This window comes from Pteropus vampyrus, unplaced genomic scaffold (assembly GCF_000151845.1).
Source record: "Pteropus vampyrus isolate Shadow unplaced genomic scaffold, Pvam_2.0 Scaffold22, whole genome shotgun sequence".
NCBI lineage: Eukaryota > Metazoa > Chordata > Mammalia > Chiroptera > Pteropodidae > Pteropus > Pteropus vampyrus.
This window is the reverse complement of record NW_011888803.1, coordinates 2714223-2737487: the sequence shown is the minus strand read 5'-3', so window position 1 is coordinate 2737487 and position 23265 is coordinate 2714223. Positions and strand designations below refer to the sequence as shown.

The 23265-nt window shown below is 30.8% G+C and overlaps 1 protein-coding gene across 1 annotated transcript in view; it reads left to right on the top strand.

Annotated features, from left to right (window-relative positions):
- The window catches only part of ADGRL4 (adhesion G protein-coupled receptor L4), a 98784-nt gene extending 76176 nt beyond the window's left edge, over positions 1–22608 (top strand). The window contains exons 11-15 of the mRNA XM_011355552.2: positions 921–1141; positions 1271–1337; positions 20421–20512; positions 21864–22032; positions 22389–22608. Coding sequence (XP_011353854.1) covers positions 921–1141; positions 1271–1337; positions 20421–20512; positions 21864–22032; positions 22389–22451 — 612 coding nt within the window. The 3' untranslated portion in view covers positions 22452–22608. The remainder of the gene's footprint in view (positions 1–920; positions 1142–1270; positions 1338–20420; positions 20513–21863; positions 22033–22388) is intronic.
- The last annotated feature ends 657 nt before the right edge of the window (positions 22609–23265 follow it).

Genomic DNA, 23265 nt, shown 5'->3' with positions numbered 1-23265 from the left:
TTATATATCTCCTCTTATCCTCCAGTGCTTATTTCCTCCTTCAGTTTCATCTCATCTTCATTCTCACTGCAAAAATATTCATTATACTATTCATGATCAATTCTATTTCACTTAGCAAGTTCTTCCCACTTTCAAGCCATATTTCAAAAACTTAATGATGCCCTAAATTTAATCACTAGTGAACTCTCTATTTCCAACCTTTTATAGCACTCTCTAATATATTTTAGTATGTAATCTCATTATGTTTGAATTATACTTTATTTTAATAAGCACAATATATATGTAAGTATGTATTATGTTATCTTTTCAACAATAGATCATGTTAGTGCTATTAATACAGAAGTGTATAACTAATTCTTTTTCTGTTATTTCTTATGAGCCTAACTCCAGTTATAGGTATAAAGTAAATACTAATAGATAGTATTTAGCTAAAATGATTCTTCAATGGATATTTTGTTAAATGTATCATTTGTCTTTTATTAATTTAGTGTTTGATACTTAATGAACATATTGTTTTGTTTGGGCATAGTATTAGCAATACTTTTATTTCTTTAAGCATGAATAAAATAAAAGAATGTGAAGGCATTTCTAAAACAGAAATCAACTTAAATTATAACATACTAAGATATGGTTTACACATAAATCCTCAACTTATCACACAATATAGTTGTATAAAAAGTGTATCTCTCTGGACAGAAAAAATAACTTAGTTCTATCACAGGATTGGTGAATGTTTTACATTGATGAAGCACAATTCTTTTAAATCAGCTTTAAAAAACTGACATGACAGGAATATTTTAATGTGATCAAGCATTATATAAAGTGGCATCATGTACAAAGAGAGTCAAGATTTTATGTTATGATAATGTTCAAGTAAGCATTTCTCATGATTTCTTTTTTTTTCTTTTTTTTATTTCTAGCTCTTCTGTTCAATCATTGCTGGTCTGCTGCATTACTTCTTTTTAGCTGCCTTTGCATGGATGTGCATTGAAGGCATCCACCTTTATCTTATTGTTGTAGGGGTTATCTACAATAAGGGATTTTTGCACAAGAATTTTTATATCTTTGGCTATCTCAGCCCAGCTGTAGTAGTTGGATTTTCAGCATCCTTAGGTTATAGATATTATGGCACCACCAAAGTGTAAGTTAAAATTATCTTAAAGTATTTTAAATGCAATTCTGAAGATACTTTGTATATCACTGTAAATTCTGCTTTGTTGAAGTACATACAAACACATTTATAGATGTTTATCTATTATTTACTTTTCAGATGTTGGCTTAGCACAGAAAACAACTTTATTTGGAGTTTTATAGGACCAGCATGTCTAATCATTCTTGTACGTATATTTAAAATTGTTGTTAGAATTCAAGAAACTGATAATTAAAAGCTGCTTAAAATTCTCAGCAGTCAGACATCACTCTGAGGGAAAAAATTATTTTGAGCTCTTTACAGTGTATCATTTATTAACATTTAAATATGTTGTGCGACTATTGAGAAAAAATATATACATCTTAAATTCAAAGGTTTTCCAATTCTTTTACCCCGCCTAGAGGAGAATGTGTTTCTGAATAACATATAGGAAAAAATTTTATCAGTAGTATCTCAGCACAGCTCAATACTGAGAGTGTTCCAACCAGCTGATAATCTGGCATTTCAGATGTTTTTCTTATTTAATAGTTATCAATGATCAGAGATCTTAGAAGAGTAAACTGTCATCTTTGTAGTTTTGTCACCCTGTGAACCCGGTTATCATGAAAGTGTTTTTACACTAAATTGCAACATCTGAGACAGAACCCACTATTTCTCTTGAGCAGACAAGTCATGTATTGATAGTCCTATTTCAGCTAGGAAGAGGGCCTTTTAATCCTTATTGGAAGTGGTTTCAAATCTACAAATTTGGCAGGTTTTAGATGTTCCATTGTAAATACAGACATTTTCATATGTCTCAGGAGCATTTCTTAAGACTGAGTTTTCAAAGCCATTTTGAATATAAGTCTGTCACTGAATCTGGAAGTTTTGACAAGGTTCTAGAATGGAATGGATTGTCATTGGAGGAGTTCTCACAATATTTTGGTGACCATAAGCTACCTATCTTTCCTTAAAATTATTTTTTCTCTCACTCTTCCTATGTATTTTTTACGGTTGCAAGGAAGCTGCTAAATGGAGAAAGACTTGAAATGCAAAGCAGAGAACTTTTATCAAGGTCTACTTTTTAATAATATGGTGAAGTAAAATGCATTCAGAGACTATATGTTTTCATCAGTGCAGAAAATTGTTTATAATTTTCACAATGAATATGGTAATATTAAAAATTGGCTAGATCGTAGCTAAAACAATTTCAGAGTTAGTCTATTATAATTTCAGAATTTTCAACTTTCATGAGAATACACACTGAGTAGTGTCCCATTTATATATTTTCATATGTTACCCTGATATGAGTATTTTGTGTGAAAACTTTCTACATATTTTAATTTTACTGAACCCCTCTCTGAGAGTGGATCATCTCTGATAATGTTTCATACAAATGAAAGTTCTATAGATACGTGACTCTTACAGCTTAGAGCAAAAGTAGTACACTAGAAATTATACTGAAAACAGGAAAAATAGGAGCCTATTTATCTAAAGTGAGAAAGAGAAAGTGTTTCCTGATTTTTTTTTTTACTTTTGCTTATGTAAGGGAAAAGATAACATTAGATTATCTTATAGTAAGATCCACAGATTTTAAATGTGTTTATATAAAAATAAGTCTTGCAAGCTTTCCTAGAAGCCTAAGTGAACAGTGTCACACTGACCTAGTACGGAATTAATGAAACAATTTATCTTTCACTCAGTTTCAGTATAATAATCATTACTTTTAACCAGAGGGTCGGGCTGCTGAGGAAATATATGAGGCACCTCAGTTTTACTCTAAACTGCTTATCTTTTTTAAAATCTTTAAAAACTGCAAAAATTCTTTAAATAATTACTGAATTGAATTGAAATGAATTCATTTATTCAGATTATTCCTAGATTTCTGTGCTAATGCTGGCCTAATATTATTATTATTTTATTTTTATTACTACTATTATTACTATATACCTGTATGACACAGTGTTAGAGGTGAAACTTTTTCTGTTGTCCCAGAATAGTATCCAGTTCAAAGATGAAGGAAAAGAAATATTGAGCACTGAACACTTGAAAAAGAGCCACCAACAGGTTGGCCCTGACGTTTCACATGGATCTTACAAAAAGATAGTAGGACAACCTGTAGCCTAGTAACAGGACTAAAGGGGGGACCCAGGGCCTAGTGGCTCAGAGTTAGATGTCCTTGGCCTTTATGAAAGTATAATATTCTCTGTGAAAAACTTTTCCCTACCAGTGAGAAAAAAAAGGTAAGATCACCTCTTTCTCCCAAAGACAAGTTATACAGGTAAACTCAAAAGGTTTGCAGAGAATGGAATCAGAAATAGAATAAAACTATTACCCTGACTCCAGATTGAATGCTAGTATAACTGTGGAATTTTTATGATGAGCACATTTTATGAGAGCTTTGCATATGTCCCTTGACATTGGGCCAAATATGAACATAGAGACTAGATCTGCTTTTGTTTATTGTTTCTGGCAAGCTGCACGCCTACTAGAGTATCCTTTGACAGCAGAGAAGGAAAGGATTATTATATAGCATGCCTATGGATAACATGATGGGGGAACACTCAAAGACTTTAGTTATTCTATATCACAAAAAAGTTAGAGAAGTGGAAGAAGTTGTTGGGCTGCCCAGAAGGTTGACAGGCCAAGTAAATTTATACACAACTAAGAAAATGCATTGAATAGAGGTGAGGCTAAATGATGATATGGCTGCCCTTCTCTAAAGAACAGAAGAGGCCAAGATGGAAAGGAAATACTATAAACATCAAGAAAATCACATATACTAACTAAGTGACAGTCATCACATAAGCCAAGATTACTAGCAGTAATAAGAACCAAACTAAACCAAAGTGATGTCATGAAGCTTCCTCCATTACTAAGAGGTGATCAGATGCTTCTAGGCCCCAACAGGAGAGGAGCTGAGCTTTATCACTGAAGGGTCAGTATCCTTGAACCAACCATGCCACCTGTACACACATCTACACAGATCTACTGAATTGAAAATCATTATCCTATGTTTGGGGATACTCTGGTAGGTAAGGATGCCATGCCATATAAAGTTCACAATGTCAATTAGATGGTGTGAGTATGATGGGAGAATGAAGGAAATATAAAAATTATCTCATACCCACTATAGTATTAAAGAGAAGGCAAAACAAAACAAATGACAAAGAACAATATATAATAAAATGTAACTGATACTGATAAGATGTGGGAGAGATAAATATGGGCTATGGCAATTATTCAGCAAGTCTTCATTGAGATAAAGGAACTTATTTGTGGGTGGGGCAAAAAGCAGATTCAACCTCACATGCAATAGATTCTTAGTGTGGACTTAAGTGGACCAAGCTACCTTGTAAGCTTGCCAGATTCCCTTTAAAGGAAAACAAAAGGTATAGTCACCATCGTAAATAAGGCAATACCAAAAATAACAAAATTATCATCATCTATGTTACTAAAAATAATCAAGAATCATTTTTTAATAGATTCATCACTCCCTAGTCTAGATGTCATTAATTATCAAAATTTTACCTCCATAAACATATCCATTTCTTCTCCTCTACTTTCATAATCAAACCTTTGTTATCCTTTACTAAGATTCTAGTATTAATAACAATAATATGAATTTTTTTAATTACAATTTGAGCAGCTACTGCTTTTGAAACACACACAGCTAATACTTTAATACCCAATCTCCTTAAATCACTGATGTTATTATTCCTTTTTATAATCAAAAGAAAATAGTATTTGATTCAAAATGTTAAGTGATTGGCCCAAGGCTCTAAGTCTATAGATAATATTGACATTAGAACTCATAACTGTCTTAATCTAAAGCCCACCTTTTCATTTTACCTTGCCCCTTTTGCAATTGTCTTCTAACCTATTTTTCTGTTGCCATTATCTTCCATTTCATTTTAATCTATCCATAATAAACTCAACTCAGATAATGGGAACTATTTTTAAGAATAATAAGAATGTTAATGTTAAGTCTCAGTATATTCCTGGCATTAACCTAAACATTCTCCGTGTGTTAGCACATTCAATCCGATTGTTCAAACAACTCAGAATGACAGTGTGTGTGCGTATATTATTTATTTTATTTTGAAGTTGGAGAAATTAAGGCATAGAGTGATTACACACCTTGCCCAGCAGCCAGTAAGTAACTAAACTAGCTGATGGGCAAGCTGTGTGATCATTCTATGCCTTAATTTTCACATTCATGAAATTGGATCTATGGCCTGCCTACCTTCTTAATTCCAGTGCCACTAGTTCCTTTGCCCATAGTCCAAATACCATAGGCTGATATATAAAATTCTCAGTAATCTAGCTGAATCTTGCCTATTTTCAGTCCTGTTTCACACTGCGTATCTCCACAAAACAATGCTTCCAACAACTTTATCCCTGTTAGAATGCTTGCTGTCCCTTAAAATATTTTCTTGGTCCTTTGCACTCAATAATCCTACCACCTTGTGCAAAATTCTGCTGCCTAAAATCTTATCATTAATTAATACACAACTTGATGAAAACCTTTCCAGATTTATAACTAATCTTCTATCAAGTAAGAACTAGGTCCTATAAATGGTATTTGCTTAGTTTTATGAATGGAACTCTGGGGCATGTCTGGTTTGGGATTATAATGTAAAATGCCTTTAAGGCAATATGTAAATGTATAAGAACTGAATTTATTCAGCATTGAGGGTTTTTTTCTACCCTTAGTTATGTTGTTTCAAAGGAATATTCAAGCTTTTAATCTACTGTGATAACTGTTAAGGTATTTGAGCAGCAACATTTCCTGTATTGATCAAATGAAAGTACCTCCTCAGGTGTTGACTCATTAATATTAAGGATCTCTCAGAATTCTGAAGTATGAACCAGTGACTCCACTGATTCTATCTATAAATCACTACATTTAGAATGTTAAGATTGTAACTATACATGAAAAGACCTATCCATGCTTTTGAAAGATTGAATTGTATAAGAATGTTATACAAGATTGAACTTTATAAGAACATTATACAAGAAAGAGACTTCTAAGTCTTTGTAAAGCAAGCTGCAAACTAAAGATAATTTTCATAATTTATTTCTTTCTTCAATATTTTTAATCTTTAATGCTAAATTCTTTCAACTAAAACTGCGCAAGTGATTAGATTCAAGTACACAAATATAAAAAAAGGTTTGTGAAAATAATTTAACTTTTAAGTAGAAATTGAAGTTTTTGCATAGACATGTTCGGTATTGAAGAATAAAATTTCCTTGATTGAGGCAAATACTAATTAAACTATGTCCAAATAAGGCATTTTCTTCTAAAAAAAGTTTTCATTTGAATTTAAATTATAACTCTCATAATTGAGAGTTTCTATAATGCTAATTTACCCACTTCTTTTCAGGTTTACCCAGAACGTCACTCAATTTTTTGTAATGACCTCCTCTAATTATTCTAAGTCTAAAATCTCTTAAACTCTTTTCACCAAGAAATATCTATCAAAAGTTACTTAAAAATTAATTCCTTACATAACCCTTACAAGATGGACCATGTCTAAATACATATTTATTATGTGATGTAGTCTTATTATATTTTTTAATTTCACATATTTCTCAAGCTTGAATGAAATGCAAATATTATAAGACTTGTAAAGTAAAATATGAATATTTCATCCCACATTCATATTCTCATGACTAAACTACCTGTTTTGTTAATATTTACTCTGATCCTTCCAGACATTTGGTATGTGCACACACATACACACATAAATAAATTTATATAAATTTAAGAAAAAACATTGATTACAAATTCAAAAAATCTGATTATTTATAACCTGCAATATATCATATTCATCTTTCCTCTAATGTTAGAATATACAATTCTACCATTTTTTATCATTGCCTATTATGAGTATGCTCTAATTTATTTAACCACTACTTATTGATAAACATTTAATTTGTTTTCAATATTTTCTTATTACAAATAATACTGCATAAAGAATCCTTGTTCTAATATAGTTATAATTATCCATTATATAAAATTGTTAAGAAGTGCTTCTTAATAGTAGAAATGCAAGTAGAGGTAAATTATTAAATTTACAAATTGCCTCCAAAACATTAACTTCAACTGATACTTCCACCAACGATATATAAGAATGTCCTCTTTCTGACATTTTTGCCAGCACTAGAGATTATTATTTACTGTGGTGTCTAAATGGCAAAATTGGGATATATATAAACCCGAAGAAAAGATTAGGATAGGCCAGGGTTCTGCAGCCAGTGGCACCATTGACACCTTGGACTTAATCTTGGTTGTGGGGGCTGTCCCCATTACAGGGGGAGTTTAACAGCATCTCTGGCTTCTACTCACCAGTGCCAGTAACACTACCACCACCACCACCACCACCACCTATATATGACAATATAAAATGCCTCCAGATACAACTAAATGTTCCATGGAGAATGATATCTCCAATTCTTTTCATTGGGAACCAGTAGTTTAGACATGAATATTAAGTCTCTTATATAGAAGTTCATTTTGTAGCTTTCTTTAAATAGCATAACTATTTTAAAAAGAATTAAAATCATGGTTTGGGCAATGTCTTTTAGATAATCCCATTGAAGCTATATTAGAAAGACTACCCATTGTAAATTTTAAATGTTGTGGATAACAGCATCAACATTTTAATTACATGTTTTAATTTAAAGTTATCATATTTCTTAGATATGTATTTTAGTGACCTAAATATCCTACCTAAAATCCACACTACATCAGATTATATGTTCGAGGTAGTTTAATATTCTAAACTTTTCTCCATATTATGTATTAATAAGCATTTCAGTGCCTGTAATATTTAACTGCTTTTTTTTTCATATTATCCTGACTTTCTTGAAACAATAGGTAGCTGGAATTTTAAAAAGTGGAGTTAAAAAACAACATAAATAATACATTTGTAGTTTTAAATTTCCCATATGTGGGAGTCATATTCTTACTGAAAATACATTCACAGATAATTTCCTTGGGACTCATACTAGAAAATTTCATAAAAATTGAATAACTTCATAGAAATTAGAGATCAAAAAAATTTTTGAAAAAAAATCCCTTGGGTTTCTCAAGCCCAATTAGAAATAGCTGACCAAGGTGAAGTTCATCACTGATATTTCTTTATAAATACAGCTTTATAGTGATGGATGCTGCATGATGAAAGGGAAGCACTATGGATGTCCATTAGATAGTCATTAGAATTTTTCTTCACTTTACATTTGCATAGTCTTTTAATCTTTATAAAACCCTTTTTAACATCTCAGTTAATCCTCAAAAACCTCAGCAATACATCAAAATAAAAATAGTGATAGTATTTACTAAGAGATATATTTACTAGATTTTCACTATATTTAATGACTATAATCTTGACTTATGAATTTATATATACCAGTTGGGGTTCTGCTACTTATAGCTTTTTAAAGTGTACCAATTAGTTGAGAAGAACTGGTTATACTCAAACAAGTTATGGCATTCTTATGTAGCTAACAGATGAGACCTTCAAGCTTCTACTCACTAAGAATTCATAAAATCCTCAAACTTGGCCAAGAGCACAGTACATGTTCTGATCATCCTCTAGCATAGCACAGTGTCCTTGTCCAAGCAGATCTGCAAGAGTGAGCCCTTCTTTGATTCAGTCCTTATTAGCATTTGCAAAGCTCTTGTTCTACACATCTGAAAATATTTAATCTTCCCTAGAAGTATTTATCATGTCTCTCTATCCTCTTCAATATTCTCTGCAAAATACAAATTACTCATTCTGAGGAAAAGGACTCTCTGTGTGTCTCTGTCTTGATTTCTGTTTCTCATATGAAAATGTTGTCATGTCTAGTTTCAGAGCTTCCCACAAAAGGGACATTTAAAATTCCTTCTGATGAAAAAAATATACCTCCTGATGGTATCTGATCAAAAAGAGAGCCCAAGTTTTTCCGTGTTAGGGCACAGCCTTTAGTCGTAGAGCTTAATTCACACTTAATTTTGATAAGAGACACCACTTTGTATTTTAAATAAGTGAAAACTAAGGCTTAGAAAGCTTAAGCAATTTACTCAGGATCACCCAGCTACTGAGAGATAGAAGTAAGTTCATGTATTTTGAATTCACATTTTGTGCTGTTTCACTACTATCTATCCTTTCATCTTTCCATATAAACAAGATTGAAGGAAGTAGATATTTTCTAGATCCATGGAAAACTTGTTCCTAACTCTCGAGTTCTACAAATGGTTTCAGGGTAAGTTGTGAGAGACCTAGCAAATGCACATCTTCTGAAAATTATTTATAAACTTTCATTCTTTATTTTACTTAGTGAAGATGTCAAAATAAATTACTTTCCATCTTGTTGAAAAATTAAAGAGATCTTATCTACAGTAAACATTTCTTCCCCTATTTTGCATTGCTTTATCTGAATACTTGCCATGATTATCCAACAATTAACCAAAATATCCTACCTAAAATCCAGGCTACATCAGATTATAGATCAATATATGGAATACAGATAGTCTGGATATTTATTGTCTTTTAATTGATATTTATCATTTGCTCATATTTCATTTTCTTCTACTGAGAAAAAGCTAAAAGATGAGTTAAAAGCATCATCCATTTAAATTGTCCTTAATCTTATACTTCTAATTAGCAGATCTATTTTCTTTAGGAAATATATATATATTCTTTTGGATTCTTTAAAAAATTCTATGATTTTCTTCAATTAATATTACCATATCAATATAGGTAGTATTAAACCAAAATAAAAGTACAAGTAATATGAAAGGAAAAAGCCTGGAGAAAAATAGGTACAATATTTTGAATATTTCAGAATGTCAGAATTTTATCAAGTATTAAAGCCCCAAATAAGGCTGTGCTAGGAACTAAGGGGAGATTAATAGAGAAACCATGCTCTCAAAAAGTATATTAGGGTGACGTATAAACAGACAACTCTAAGATAACCTATTAGTAAATAAGGTAATATTTTGGAAAAGCAACTCTGAATATTTCTTTGCCCTCGTTTACATCTTTCTTGGCTTTACATTGCTCTGGGGGTCAAATCTAAAACCTTAAACAAAGCCTATGATAAGAGTGATGGTTTATTTTCCGTAAAAATTTGGACTTTTTGAGAAAGTTATAAAAATTTGGAGCTTTTGAAAGTTAAAGTAGATGATAAAAAAATACTTCAAATTAGTTTTATTATATTGATGGACTTATAAAACATCTCTATTCAGCTATCTATTTTCAAAGTAATTCTTTTCTACAAGGTAAAAATTATTTGAAATAGAGAACCATGAGCCTGACAATGACAGGCATTTGGAATCTTTGTTCTACTACTCCCTGATACTGTTCCTAACCACTCATGCCTGAGCATATGGAATGCAAGGTGATGCTTACAGCATATCTGGATAGGGTCTAGAAGGAGAGGTGGACTATTGCAGAATATATTCCATATTCAAGTACATATGAAAGTGAGAATGGTCACTGCATACATGATTCTCACACAGTAACCCAGGAGACAGGGCAAAAACTGGAAGTGAAGCATCCCGAACCTATCTGAGTTTATCTTAAGATGCTAACAAATAAAAAACTCAGGTAAGCACTAACCTGAACAGAACACTCGGCAACAGACATGAAAAATACTGGCCTTGGCAAACAGGCATAAAGTGGATATTCTACCTAGGAGGCACAGCGTGTTCTGGCCACTGACAGCTGCTTAACCTCCTTTCATATGACTCTCCCACTGGCTTTTGTTTTAATCACATTGGCTGCTATACAGTTTTTGAGAGGGTCTAGGTACCCTCCAATCTCAGCACCTCTATACTGAAAGACTCTCTATTGCCTCCCTCTGGCCATTCCTTTATCCATTTAACTCTTCTTTGTCTTTCAAATAATTCAAACAATACTTCCTGAGGAAAGTACTCCGTGGCTTGAGTCTATTTTATATTTTTGTTATATGCCTTCATAGAAGCCTTCTTTTTTCTCTTTGAATACTTTCCTAAATTTCAAATGACGCATGTGTTAATGTGAATAACTGATTAAAAACTGATTCATATCTGTCTTCTCTAGGAGACTATAAGCACTATGAGAGCAAAACTTTATGAAATTTCTCTTACTTTAGTGTCCTTAAGGTTTACCACATAGTAATAACTCAAGTAATATTTTTGGATGAATAAATAAATAATGCACCAAGCACAGTAGTCAAAAAATGTCAATTGCTTTCCCCCAAAAGAAATTTAAAGAAAGAAATCATCATCATGGAAATGAGATTATTTTGAGAAGACTTCACAAAAAAAATAACATGTGAAGCATTGATGATAGCCTATCACTTTAAATTTATTTCTTTTCTCCTTTGGAATGATTCCTATATCTATTTGTGGCATGCTTTCACTAGGAATTTTAACACTGGCATTTATGTTTAACTGAATAAAATGAGGTCCTGGCCAAATAATGGGAGAGGTTTCAAAATATGGTTAGTAAAAATACCACACCATGCGTTCTTTCTACGCATTGCATTTCTAATATGTACGTGAAGATAATGATGCCAACTCTATATACAAAGCTACTATTACAAAAAGAAATGAAAATTAAATTAATAAAAGCATCCTTTAAAAGTCAAAAAAGGAAAATTTTTAATAATTTGGGGGATAATCTTATGTCTCTTTTTTTGAATTTTTGCCTTTTAAATTGCTGATAACTTTATATACATCTTTAAACTTGATTTTGCAAGTTCTATCCTAGGTTCTGAGTAAGTCAAATGATTTCTATTAGTTTTTATAAAATTTGTTCGTTCTTACTAACCTCTGTCCTCATTTTGTACGGCATGTATATACAAGAAGCATGTTTCCTTGCTTATATCTTAATAAAAGAGATTTTATCACTCGGTTTCATTATTACATTAAATTGAACAATTGTAAATATTCTTCACACATAGTTTTTCTCCTTCACCTTTGTTCCTTTACTGGTATCTTTCTATGGCTTATAACCATCTACAGTTAAAACCAGCTATAAAAATAAGCCCATGAAATTTACTTACACCCACAGAGGTCACTTTAACCTTCATGTGTACAAATTTCTTAGTTTTTTCTACCTTTTGATTCTGTTTTAGAAACCAGTAAATTATTCTTTCAAACACTGGGGTGGTGGGGTGCAGGGGCGGACAGCTATTAAAATATTTCTAATGGAAACATGTTAAAATTTTGAAGTGTAAATATTTTTAATGCCTTAGATGATTATATATTGGAATAGGATTTTAGCCATAATAAAAGAGTGTAATTATTGAGCTATTACCTCAAGAGATGTGGGAAGATGTGAGACAACAAATATATATTTTTTAATTTTTTAAATCAAATTAATGGTTGAATGCTCTTTTACATAGGCCATTAAAGATACCTAGGATTTGGGTATACCGTTCTTTATTCTTTTATTCATTCAACAAATGTTTATTGAATATCTGTTATATGACAGCTTTCGTTTTAGGCCTTGGGAATACATCATTAAATAAAATAGAAAAAAGTCCTTACTTTTATGGATCTTGAATTCTAGACCAGGAGTCAGCGATGACCATAGCCCGTTTTTTTAAATATATTTGTATTATGATACAGTCACATTCACTTGTTTGCATATTATATAAAGCTGTTTAATGGTAAGGCAGAGTTCGGTAGTTGTGATAGAGATCATACAGCCCTCATAATCTAAACTATTTACTATCTAACTCTTCACAAAAAAAGTTTGCTGACCCCTATACTGCACTAGAGTGATATAAGAAAAAATCACTACCCTCTCCCATAAAACATTTCAGAATATCATACTGAACTTATTTAAAATGTTTCTTATACTTAGATATGCAGTAATTTTGTCTATGGATTGCCTTTTGAAATGTAGTTACTCCTTCCTTTTCTATAAAATTTTTGAAGGTAGTCAGATTTTTTTACCTGAAAATTTCAATTCTATGCTAGAGGAATTTCTACAACAATGAGAAACGGTTTATGTGAATGATAAATGCCTGACTTATTGTCGAATTATATCTACTTATAAGATTTATTTTGATGACATTATTTTAGAGAAAAGTCCTGAAAGTGGAAAAAAATCTTCTATTTTCTATTGAAGACATATTGCCCAAAATAAAGACCGACAGATATAAGTTCTAACGTTTTAAGGTGCTGTTTACAGGTTCAATGAGACCATAATACAAAATAACGCTTATCATTTGCTGACTAGATGTATATAAGATTTATTGTTGGGCATTTCAATATCTGAGACAATCTGGAAGAACATTTTTTCATGTGAATGTAATAACTTAGTGATAATAATTTATGTTTGTTGAGATCTTATATGTTGAGCATTATTCTAGGTACTTTACATTAATTATGTAATTTATTATACACAACAACTCTATGAGATCAGTACTAACATTATCTATATTTTATAGACAAGGAAAGTAAAATACAAGGAATTAAATAAATTGCCTAGTTAGTAAATATCAGAGCTGGAATTTGCATTCATGAAGTGTGGCTCCAGAATTCATTTATTCTCTTGCTTTTTTTGAAACTGTCAAATCATATAAGGCAACGGTCTCCCTTTTTGACTAAAGAGTTAATCAGTAAAATATACGTACCTCAATAAATGTATGTTTTAATCTTTAAAAATTACATACATTTACTACTCTAATATTTTGTGCATATTATATTATCTATTACATATATAATTTATATTATAAATGTACTTGAAAATATATTTTAAAAGATTGAAGGTGAAAGAACAATATTTAAATATTTTCAATATGATCCTCATTAAAATATTAGTGTTTCATTTTTTAATGAAATATTGATTATGCTTTTAATACAATTGAAATGTAAAGATCTAAGTTCAGTTTACTTTAATACTTGGTTTTAATGGTTATCAGAGCTGAAAGCTCACAAAAATACATTAAATTTGTACTTTACTATGAATATGAAGTAAATATATCACACTGATTACTCTGTTCTAAAACTCATTTCTTCAAATCTTCAGTAATGCTTTCTAATTTTACTTTCCAACAGTATTATTGAAAAAATGTATATTTAAATTTATAAAGAGAATTCATTTAAGTTCTTGCCATATTATTTTCCATCTATTATTTCAGTTAATTTACTTCATCATGAAAAACAGAGCTTTTCTCTAATTGTTCATGACTTTTTAAAACTCTAACAATTAAGTAGAAAACATTAAAAGAGACTTCTAAACATGTATTATTGACTTTAGAAAATTCATATGTTTACTTGAGGGTGCATGATTTTAAATAAAACTGAAAACTGTGACTCTAAATGCATACTTGAAATAGTTCCCTTAATAATTTGAATTTTTAAGTAACATTTTATGCTATGGGATTAGCATTATAATTAAGGCATTTAAAAGGTTGATTTCAATTGAGAAGTAATAAAAAAAGAAAATCAGACAGAAAACAAAACTCCAACTACTTGATTCTAATCTAGCTAGTGGATAATTTTTAAAAAATTAATAGATCATATTTTCCATTTTAAAGCTTAAATTAAAAACCACTTAGCTATCTCTGCAGTTGTCTAGGTATTGAGAATGAGTTGATTTTTGGGGGCCTCTCTGTCAGCCAGAAGAAACCCACCCTTTGTCCATGGCAGAAGCAGCTGTGTCCTAGGCCAGTTAACTTAAAGGTAATAAAATTATTTGAAAGGACACAGTAGTTGTGACCATGACACATTCTCAAATGAACCAGATTCCATTTGATATATATGAAAAATTAAAGCTTGGGTCTAAAAATGCTGTAAGAGAAATTTTCTCATTCTTTTTGGAGAGATCTGACATCAGCATATAGATGGCTTCATCAATTATTGAGAAAAAGACTAAGAAAGGAAAAATGACTGATTGGGATGCTTCATTTTGAAGTCTGAATGTGAAGCCCTTGGGTTGAATGTACCTGTAGGTCTAAATCTTTCAGAATTAGCTCCTGCTCTCTCACCAGCTCATCTATTTAAATTTTTTGTTTAAAAAAAGTAAGGCACTTAAAAATTTTTATCACACTCTGTCAAACATCAGAACGTGTGTGCCAAACTTTGAAGTAACTGCATATATAAATGAAGTTAAGAAACAGATCTCTGTACAGATAAATATCTCTTAAGATGAAGCAAGGGGAATGATTTTAAATTTAAAATATTACTTTTTCTCAAGGGTCAAGTTTTCATGACTTTGAAATTTTTTTTCACAGCTATTTTCATTATCTTCTGTATTCTAAAGTACAGCTATGAATTTCAGAGTTCTTTTGTTTGCCATCTAATGTCCTTGTCTTATTTATTCCTAGAAAAGTATTATGGATTCCTAGACAAGCTAGAACTGTTTTTTGGTTTTTGTTTAATTGAGACATAAATGATAATGAATACTTTTTCATTGCAAGTCATTAATTATCCCTTGTGCTTTTATGGCTTTAACACTTAGAGATAAATAATAAGGAAACACAGCTAGTAAAATCAGCACATCTAGGTAAACACTAATGAGCAAAGGTGTGAATCATTTTAAAGACACCATTTTCTTAAGGTTAATAATGATTTTCTTAAAAAAGTACTCATATATTCAAATCAGTTATCACTGATGTCATCATTGCCTGTAAGTACAGTGCTAATAGTATCTTCCTATTTAACCTAAAATACATATATTTCTATCTCTATCCTCAAAGTCATTACTTCTGAAATAACTGTGAACTATTTCTTATTATCAGAAATTCTTTTTAATTCTATATAATTTGTTTTGAGCTTTTGTTTCTCCCATCTCAGACTGTTCATATTTATTTTATTAAACATTTTCTCTCAAAAAATACTTTTCTATACCATGTAAAATGCAGAGTTTCAACTTAATTTCCACCTCTAAGTAAATAAAGTCATATGCATTTAAGTGATACTTATTCTTATTTACAGTTTTTCACTCTATTAGGAAAGAGATTTAAACTAGTTCATATTTTTATAAGTAAAAGAGAATACAGGCAGTGTAAAATAAGCAAATGTAGGTTTTTCCATTTACCTCAAATTGCTGAATATTATAACATGATGTTGGATTTGGCTCTGAGTTTTGAAGAAAAAATTATTCTGATACTTATTAAAATGATAAGAAAGAGTTTATTTTGGACTACTGTGATAGGTGTCAAGACTATCACAATAGGGGAGAGAAGTTCAGTTCAACTCTGAATGCAATAAAGACATCTGGGAATTATAGCCAAGGAACCTGTTGTGTGTTGGGGATGGGGGAGTTGGTGGATGGAAATTTACTAAGAGGTGACATCAAAGTTGAGGAGAATTCTTACTTTAACAAGATTCTGGCTGAAAGGCAGGCCATAGTGATCAGATACCAAGGCCGAACGACAAATTTGATTAGATATTGAAAGTGATTAGATATCAAGAGTGGAAGAATCCTCTTTAAGCTTACCTAGCAGGATTCTTGCTAAAACTGGACTCTGCAAGGATGGACACTGAAGCCTAAAGTCAAGACCTAGATGAGAAAAGGGCTGAGAGGAACCTGACTAAAGTTTGGTTAAGGAGAATCTTTGTCAGTTTTCTAGTGACAAAAGCTAGGGAAGAACATGTTGGCATACAGAATCTATATTGTCCAAACATAGTAAAGAATACCATCATTTTCTACATTTCCACAGAATTTATTTCAGATCTGATTTATCATTTGGGTTTAAGATTTTCATAAAAGTGAACTGGGAGGCAGTATGTAGATCAGCAGCACTTAAGAAGAGGTGGTGAAGAAGTGAGCCATGAGAATATCTGAGGGCCCAGCAAGTAGAACTATCCTAAGGCATGCTTGGTGTGTTGGAGGAAGGACAGAGAATCCAATGTAATGGAATAAAGTGATCAGAGGACAAAGCAGAACTTGAGGGAAGAGGCATACCATTTCAGACCTTAGAGGCCATTGTGCAATTTTCAGGTTTAACTCAGAGGGAAAGCCAGCCATTGGAGGGTTCTGAAGAGAGAAATGGTCTGACTTACATTTTAAAGGGATCAATCTGTCTGTGTAATGATAATAGACTATAGGAAGGCAAGGCTGGAAGAGAGGAGACCAGTTACAAGGCTTTTCCAATTAGACTTCCCAGTAGAGAGGTCAGACAGGACCTAAAGGTAGTATTTTCAGTCAGAGTGTCTGATCACCTGAGAAATGAGTGTATATAAGTAGGTCTAATGCCAGATCTGAAATGACCACTTATTTTCTCTGAGTTGCCCTTCTTTGGCTCTACTGGTCCTTCAAGACTGGCTTAGAAACCACATGTTAGGGTATCATCCTGTGTTCTTTTACTTTATTATGCAAACTTTACTTTATTATGTCACTTATTGAATAGTGTTATACTTCCCTGTTGACTGGTCATCTCCTCCATTGTATTGCTAGTTCCTTGAGGAAAAGACCTAGAGTACATAAGTGATTCTGAGTAAAAGAACAAATAAAAACCTTTGCATTTAAGATAAAATCTAGATATTATTCATCACTTTCTACCTCACCTACCTCCCCTCCTGCTACCTTTCCCTTAATGTACTATACCTCAGCCACTGTTATTAATTCTTTAAAGCCATACCACATTCTAAACTCTCTCAAGCCTCATGGCTTTTTTCTACAACATTTCACTTCATGGAATGCCTTTTTCCCCTCATTATTGATCTGCTAGTGCATTATAATGCATCAGGTTCTGTTTTAAATGCTAAATCTTAAGAGATACTTCCCGAAACTTCATTCTAATCCATACCCATTTTGTCTCTCCTAACAATCTAAATTTGCGACTTAATGGCATATATCACAGTTTGTAGATTTATAAGTATTTGGATGAATATTTGTTTATATATTTTCTTAATAAGTTTATAAGAATAAAGGACAATTTCTATTTTGTTCATTCATATGTACCAGCCCACATTACTATACCAGACACTTAATAAATTCTTTATTAAACATTTATAATAAATGAAAATAAAAAGCTCCATATTTTATTATTTGCTTCAATTCTCACCAAAATCACATATTTGTTCACTTTTCTTGTATGTAATCTAGAATGTGCTTACTGTTTGAGAGGATATCGTTTAGCTATTCCTCTGTACTATTTCCTTTATTAAATATCAAAGTAGCTTTTCAAAAAAAGTCCATATATTTGTATTATTATCAATGAATGTAGATAACACAATCACTGCATTTGTGATTGTTTTCATTATGTAAAATGAAAACAACTTTTGATAAAAATGTTTTCATCTGTTCTCTCTTACAATTGGGAAAATACAAGTTTATGGAATAAAAATTAGTCTCCTACTAGTCCAGCAGCACCTGCTTTTTATAACTATGTAAACATTTTCCCTTTTGTACAGAAAAAAAAATATGTGCTTTCTAGAACTGGATCACCCCTAGGGAATGTTCCATTTTTACTTCTCACTATTTAGCATATGATGTAGAAGAGCATATCCAAATGTATAAGTACTTAAAGAAACCACAGCAGTATGAGCAACTATTTTCCAAATCTGTTTTATCAAAAACAGAAGTTTAAGAAACTTAATTTAATAAATATTATAAATTATTTATATGGAAAAATTATGTTAGAGAAAAATTTTTTTAGCATTTAAAGTTTTTCTATCTTATAATGCTTCCTTTGTTGAGATAACAAGTTCAATATAAAAACCTCATAAAAATTCTTTGAAGATTTTAAAACCAATGTTGTTATGCATATACTATTTATACTAACCAAATTTTTTAATATTTTTTATTATTTAAAAATATGGATATATTTGTAAAATTAAATAACTATAGTTTCCAAATTTATTTAAAGATGCTACAGCTATAGAAACCTAGAAAATACTGTGCATCCTTTTTTCATAAGCAGTAAAGAATATTTATAAAATTAAATATTAAATTATTATTTCAGTTATTTGAACATACGATAAGGTGAAACTGTCAACTAAATCAATTTAAATATACTTTATCACCCTTCTGCAATTGCTGAAGACTTTTCTTTGCATTGAAGCATGAATGTAATTAAAATTAATTAATCATATAATTAGAAGTAATAAATGTTTGTAAGCAGGAAGAAGGGACTCGATCTTTAATCTTCTAAAAGATTTTTCTCTCAAGGACCTCTCCATGGAGAAGTGAAAATATGACATTATCTGACCCATTATTTTATACTGTTTTTATAATAATAATTTTTAAACTTTATTTTGAGAAACTATGTAAAACTCCTTAGAATATAGAAGAAAAAACCATAATTTTTCTATAACTATCAGCTTTTGAAATATTAAAGTAAGAATTAGATGAAAATTAAAATATTGCCCCTTGCTATTATTACAAAATAGCTTTTGAAAAATTTGGATTAATAAAATATATTCAATAAAGGATTAATCTAAAAATTATTTCTATAATATTTAATATTTTGAATTATTAGTGTGCTCATAGTAAAAGAGATATTCATTTAAACTATTTTCCTCAATTAGTCTTCTGACACTGCAAATAGGACTTACAGGTTTTCGAAAAGGAAATAGAGGAAATTTTGCATAATGCAATCACTTTAAAAGAGGTGTAAATTCTGTGTATTTTCCTTAGCCCATATTAGAGAATACAAATAATAGAATGATAAATGTTTATCAATAAAATATATGTTCCTTCAAACATTTGTTTTATTGATTAATATTTTGCAAGTTTCTGAAGTAAAACCTAGGGAAAGGAAATCTCCATATAAATATTAGAGGAGATAGCTAGATGAACCATACAAAAGAATGTACTTTCAAACATTTTCTAGCAATAGAAAATTGAGAGTATTTTGTTGAGTTTTCTAATTCTCTTTCAATTTCTCTTTTCCAGTTTAAATTTTTAAAGGATTAATAGAATTATCACTAACACTTGTCCTCAGAGAAACAACACACAGTTTAATGAACGAAAATTTGATTTCTCAAGTGTTCATAAAGTTTTCAAATCAAAATTTATCTTAATATGTATATTAATCATAGTATTTGCAGTTGATGCTCATCAATCTATAGATGCGATCATAGCATCTGAAGAAGTTTCTTGAACAGGTTGCTTAATACAATCTAGCAAATTGTACTACCATTTGTATTAACAATTTCCATGAAATTTAAAGATCAACCACAGATTTATTTGCCTAAGTTTATCAGAGAATTTGTACCTTATAATAGTCATAAAAATGCCATGATGGTCTGGTTTCTGTTTATTTAAAATTTTTGCTATTTGTTTATTTCCTTTATATGTATCTAATTTACTATAAGAACTATCCCTTCTTTGAAATTAATTTATTTTCTCAGGTTAATCTCTTGGCTTTTGGAGTTATCATATACAAAGTTTTTCGTCATACTGCAGGGTTGAAACCAGAAGTTAGTTGCTATGAGAACATAAGGTAATTGTTTCTTTAAGTCTACTTTCTTTAGTAATTAAAATCTTCAGTAACTTAAAGTATAAATAAGTTTTGGAAGGGCTATTTTTTAAATGATTTTTCACCTTTTCTTCTTCCATATTTAAAATACTTATTGTTATATAGAATTTAGTATGTTTAATAAGCCTATAATCACTATAGATCAAGTGGTAAGTAAAACAATCTTTTTAAACACACTCTCCTTTGAAAGAAAAGATGATGACTATTTTAAGTAAAAGGAGCCCTTTGTGATTTTCTTTTGCAAAAAATTTCTCAAAGCTTTGTCACTGTTTCTTTCTTGTTTCCTAGTTTGCATGCTGCCATGATTTGTTTTTCTTCATCTTCCTCTCTTTAAAACTGATTTATTGAGACTGTGAAAATAGTTTATTCAGGAAAAACTGAAGAGTACTATAGGGAACATTAGACACAACTGACATTTGAGTGCTTGGGAGCACTCCTGCAGTTTCAATACCATGCACAAGATTTATAGTTAGGATTTAGCAAATGTTTGACTGATTACTTTTTCTAACTCCTCACCATTCATAGTTTCATGTAGTGTGCTGGTTTTAATAAAGTTAAAGTGACTCATTTTCTGAGGTACACTGTTAAAACATCTTCTGCAGTAAAGAATGCTGAGACTAAGAATGAATGAGAAAATAATCATTAGTCGCCTCATTTTTAAGACAGTGTTCTCAGCGAGCAGAATTGAATATTGTTATACCAAAAGTCAATAAGTTGAAAATATGTAAGAGTATACACATGTATTATTTTTTAATTTTTAAGAAATCAATATTCCAACATAAATTTATTTTGAGGTTAAGATATTGTAAAAACAAAACAAAAAAAATCTAGATTTATATTTTACACGTTCTTCTCTACTAAACCTGAAAGAAAAACAGAAGCTTCCTTTGATGTCAAGCACATGTGCTGACCCCAGTTCTCATAGTATATTTTTCAAGGTTTCTTAAAGAAAATATTTCCTAACAGATATATGTCTTACCTTCGGGAATTATTACAACATTAGTTTCGAAATCAAAGCATACATACTACAGTACACCGGATAAAAATATTTTAAGATTAAGGAAATTCGTTGAAAAGTACCATATTTTAATAATGCTGCCTTGATTTTGGAAGCACATTCCTGCCACAGTGCAGCAGCATACCCTAAAAGCTGTCCCATGTAACTGTAACACAGTTTGTCAGTTTCAAAATTGTTATTGGTCTTGTCAAAAGATTTCTTAGTTATACCAAAAACTCATTTCCCACCTAATTTGAGGAATTCGTGGATGTGTTGAGTATATGTAATTTTAACTGGAACATTTCAAATATGTTCTAGGTCTTGTGCCAGAGGAGCCCTCGCTCTCCTGTTCCTTCTTGGCACCACCTGGATCTTTGGGGTGCTCCATGTTGTACATGCATCAGTGGTGACAGCTTACCTCTTCACCATCAGCAACGCCTTCCAGGGGATGTTCATTTTCTTATTCCTGTGTGTTTTATCCAGAAAGGTAAGCAATTTGTTATTTTGGTCAATTCTATAGTATACTTATGTAGCATCAGTTACCAAAGTGTTAAAAATTCTTATTCTCATAGATTTATGACTTGTGCCTTTATTGCCTAAACGCAGTACATTTTAGTATAAAAAAAAAAATCAGAACACCTAGCTAGTCTAAGGAAAATATGCTTTTAAAAAACTTGCTATTAGAAATAGGAATGTAGCTTATATTCACTTGAGCATATTCTCCCAAATAATCAGAAAACATTAATAATTTAGAAAAATAAATGTAACAATTTAATGTGATTTGAAAATAATTTGGTGTGATTGTTGCAATTTTATTTAACATTTCTCCCTTCCTTTTTTTAGATCCAAGAAGAATATTATAGATTGTTCAAAAATGTCCCTTGTTGTTTCGGATGTTTAAGGTAAATAGAAGGAACTATGGATAATTATTGCTACACAAAAATTTTAAAAAGCCAAGCTGTGGATAGCCAATGTATAAAAATGACTGGAACAAATTATTCAATTATTAATTACTAGAAAATCAAATATTTTAAATCAGTTTTTCTGTTTAAAGTATAGGAACTGTATATAATAAGAGATAAAATTATGTACCATTTAGCTATAGTATGCTTCCCTACATGACTTAGTTATGTCAAAAATAGTATTGCAGCTCTTTGGAAAGTAATTGGTTTCTCAGGAATGATATCATTGTGCCTAAGGAAAGATTTTCTTTCTAACACTAGAAATATATGAATGTCCTAAAGGAAACCATTGGCTTGATATTTTGTGACTGATGTTGCCTTTAAAACTAGTCCCCTATTACCTTGGTGATGAGCTCTGTTACAGAAAGTGGAACATAAGAGAATGAAGGGGCAGAATATAAAACAGTTAAAAAGGAATGGCTGTTATAACAGTGGGATGTATTTTGAGTAAACTTTTTCTCTCTATAAACTAAATGAAAAAGTATAGAGTTAAAATAAATAATTGAATAAACATGTCTTACCATTTTATGAATTGTTCTAAACTTAAATTTCTACTATAATAGCTTGGATCTCTGTTTATCCATTTTCTTTTCTAATATTCCAAAAGCCACAAAACTTCATAAAAAAAAAAAACATTTCTGTCATTTTTAGGTTAACATTAGAATAAGATACATGGTATTTCTATAATTATTCCACAGATTGTGACTTCAAATGCTTAATCAGTAATACATAAATGTGTCAAAACATCATATTGTTCA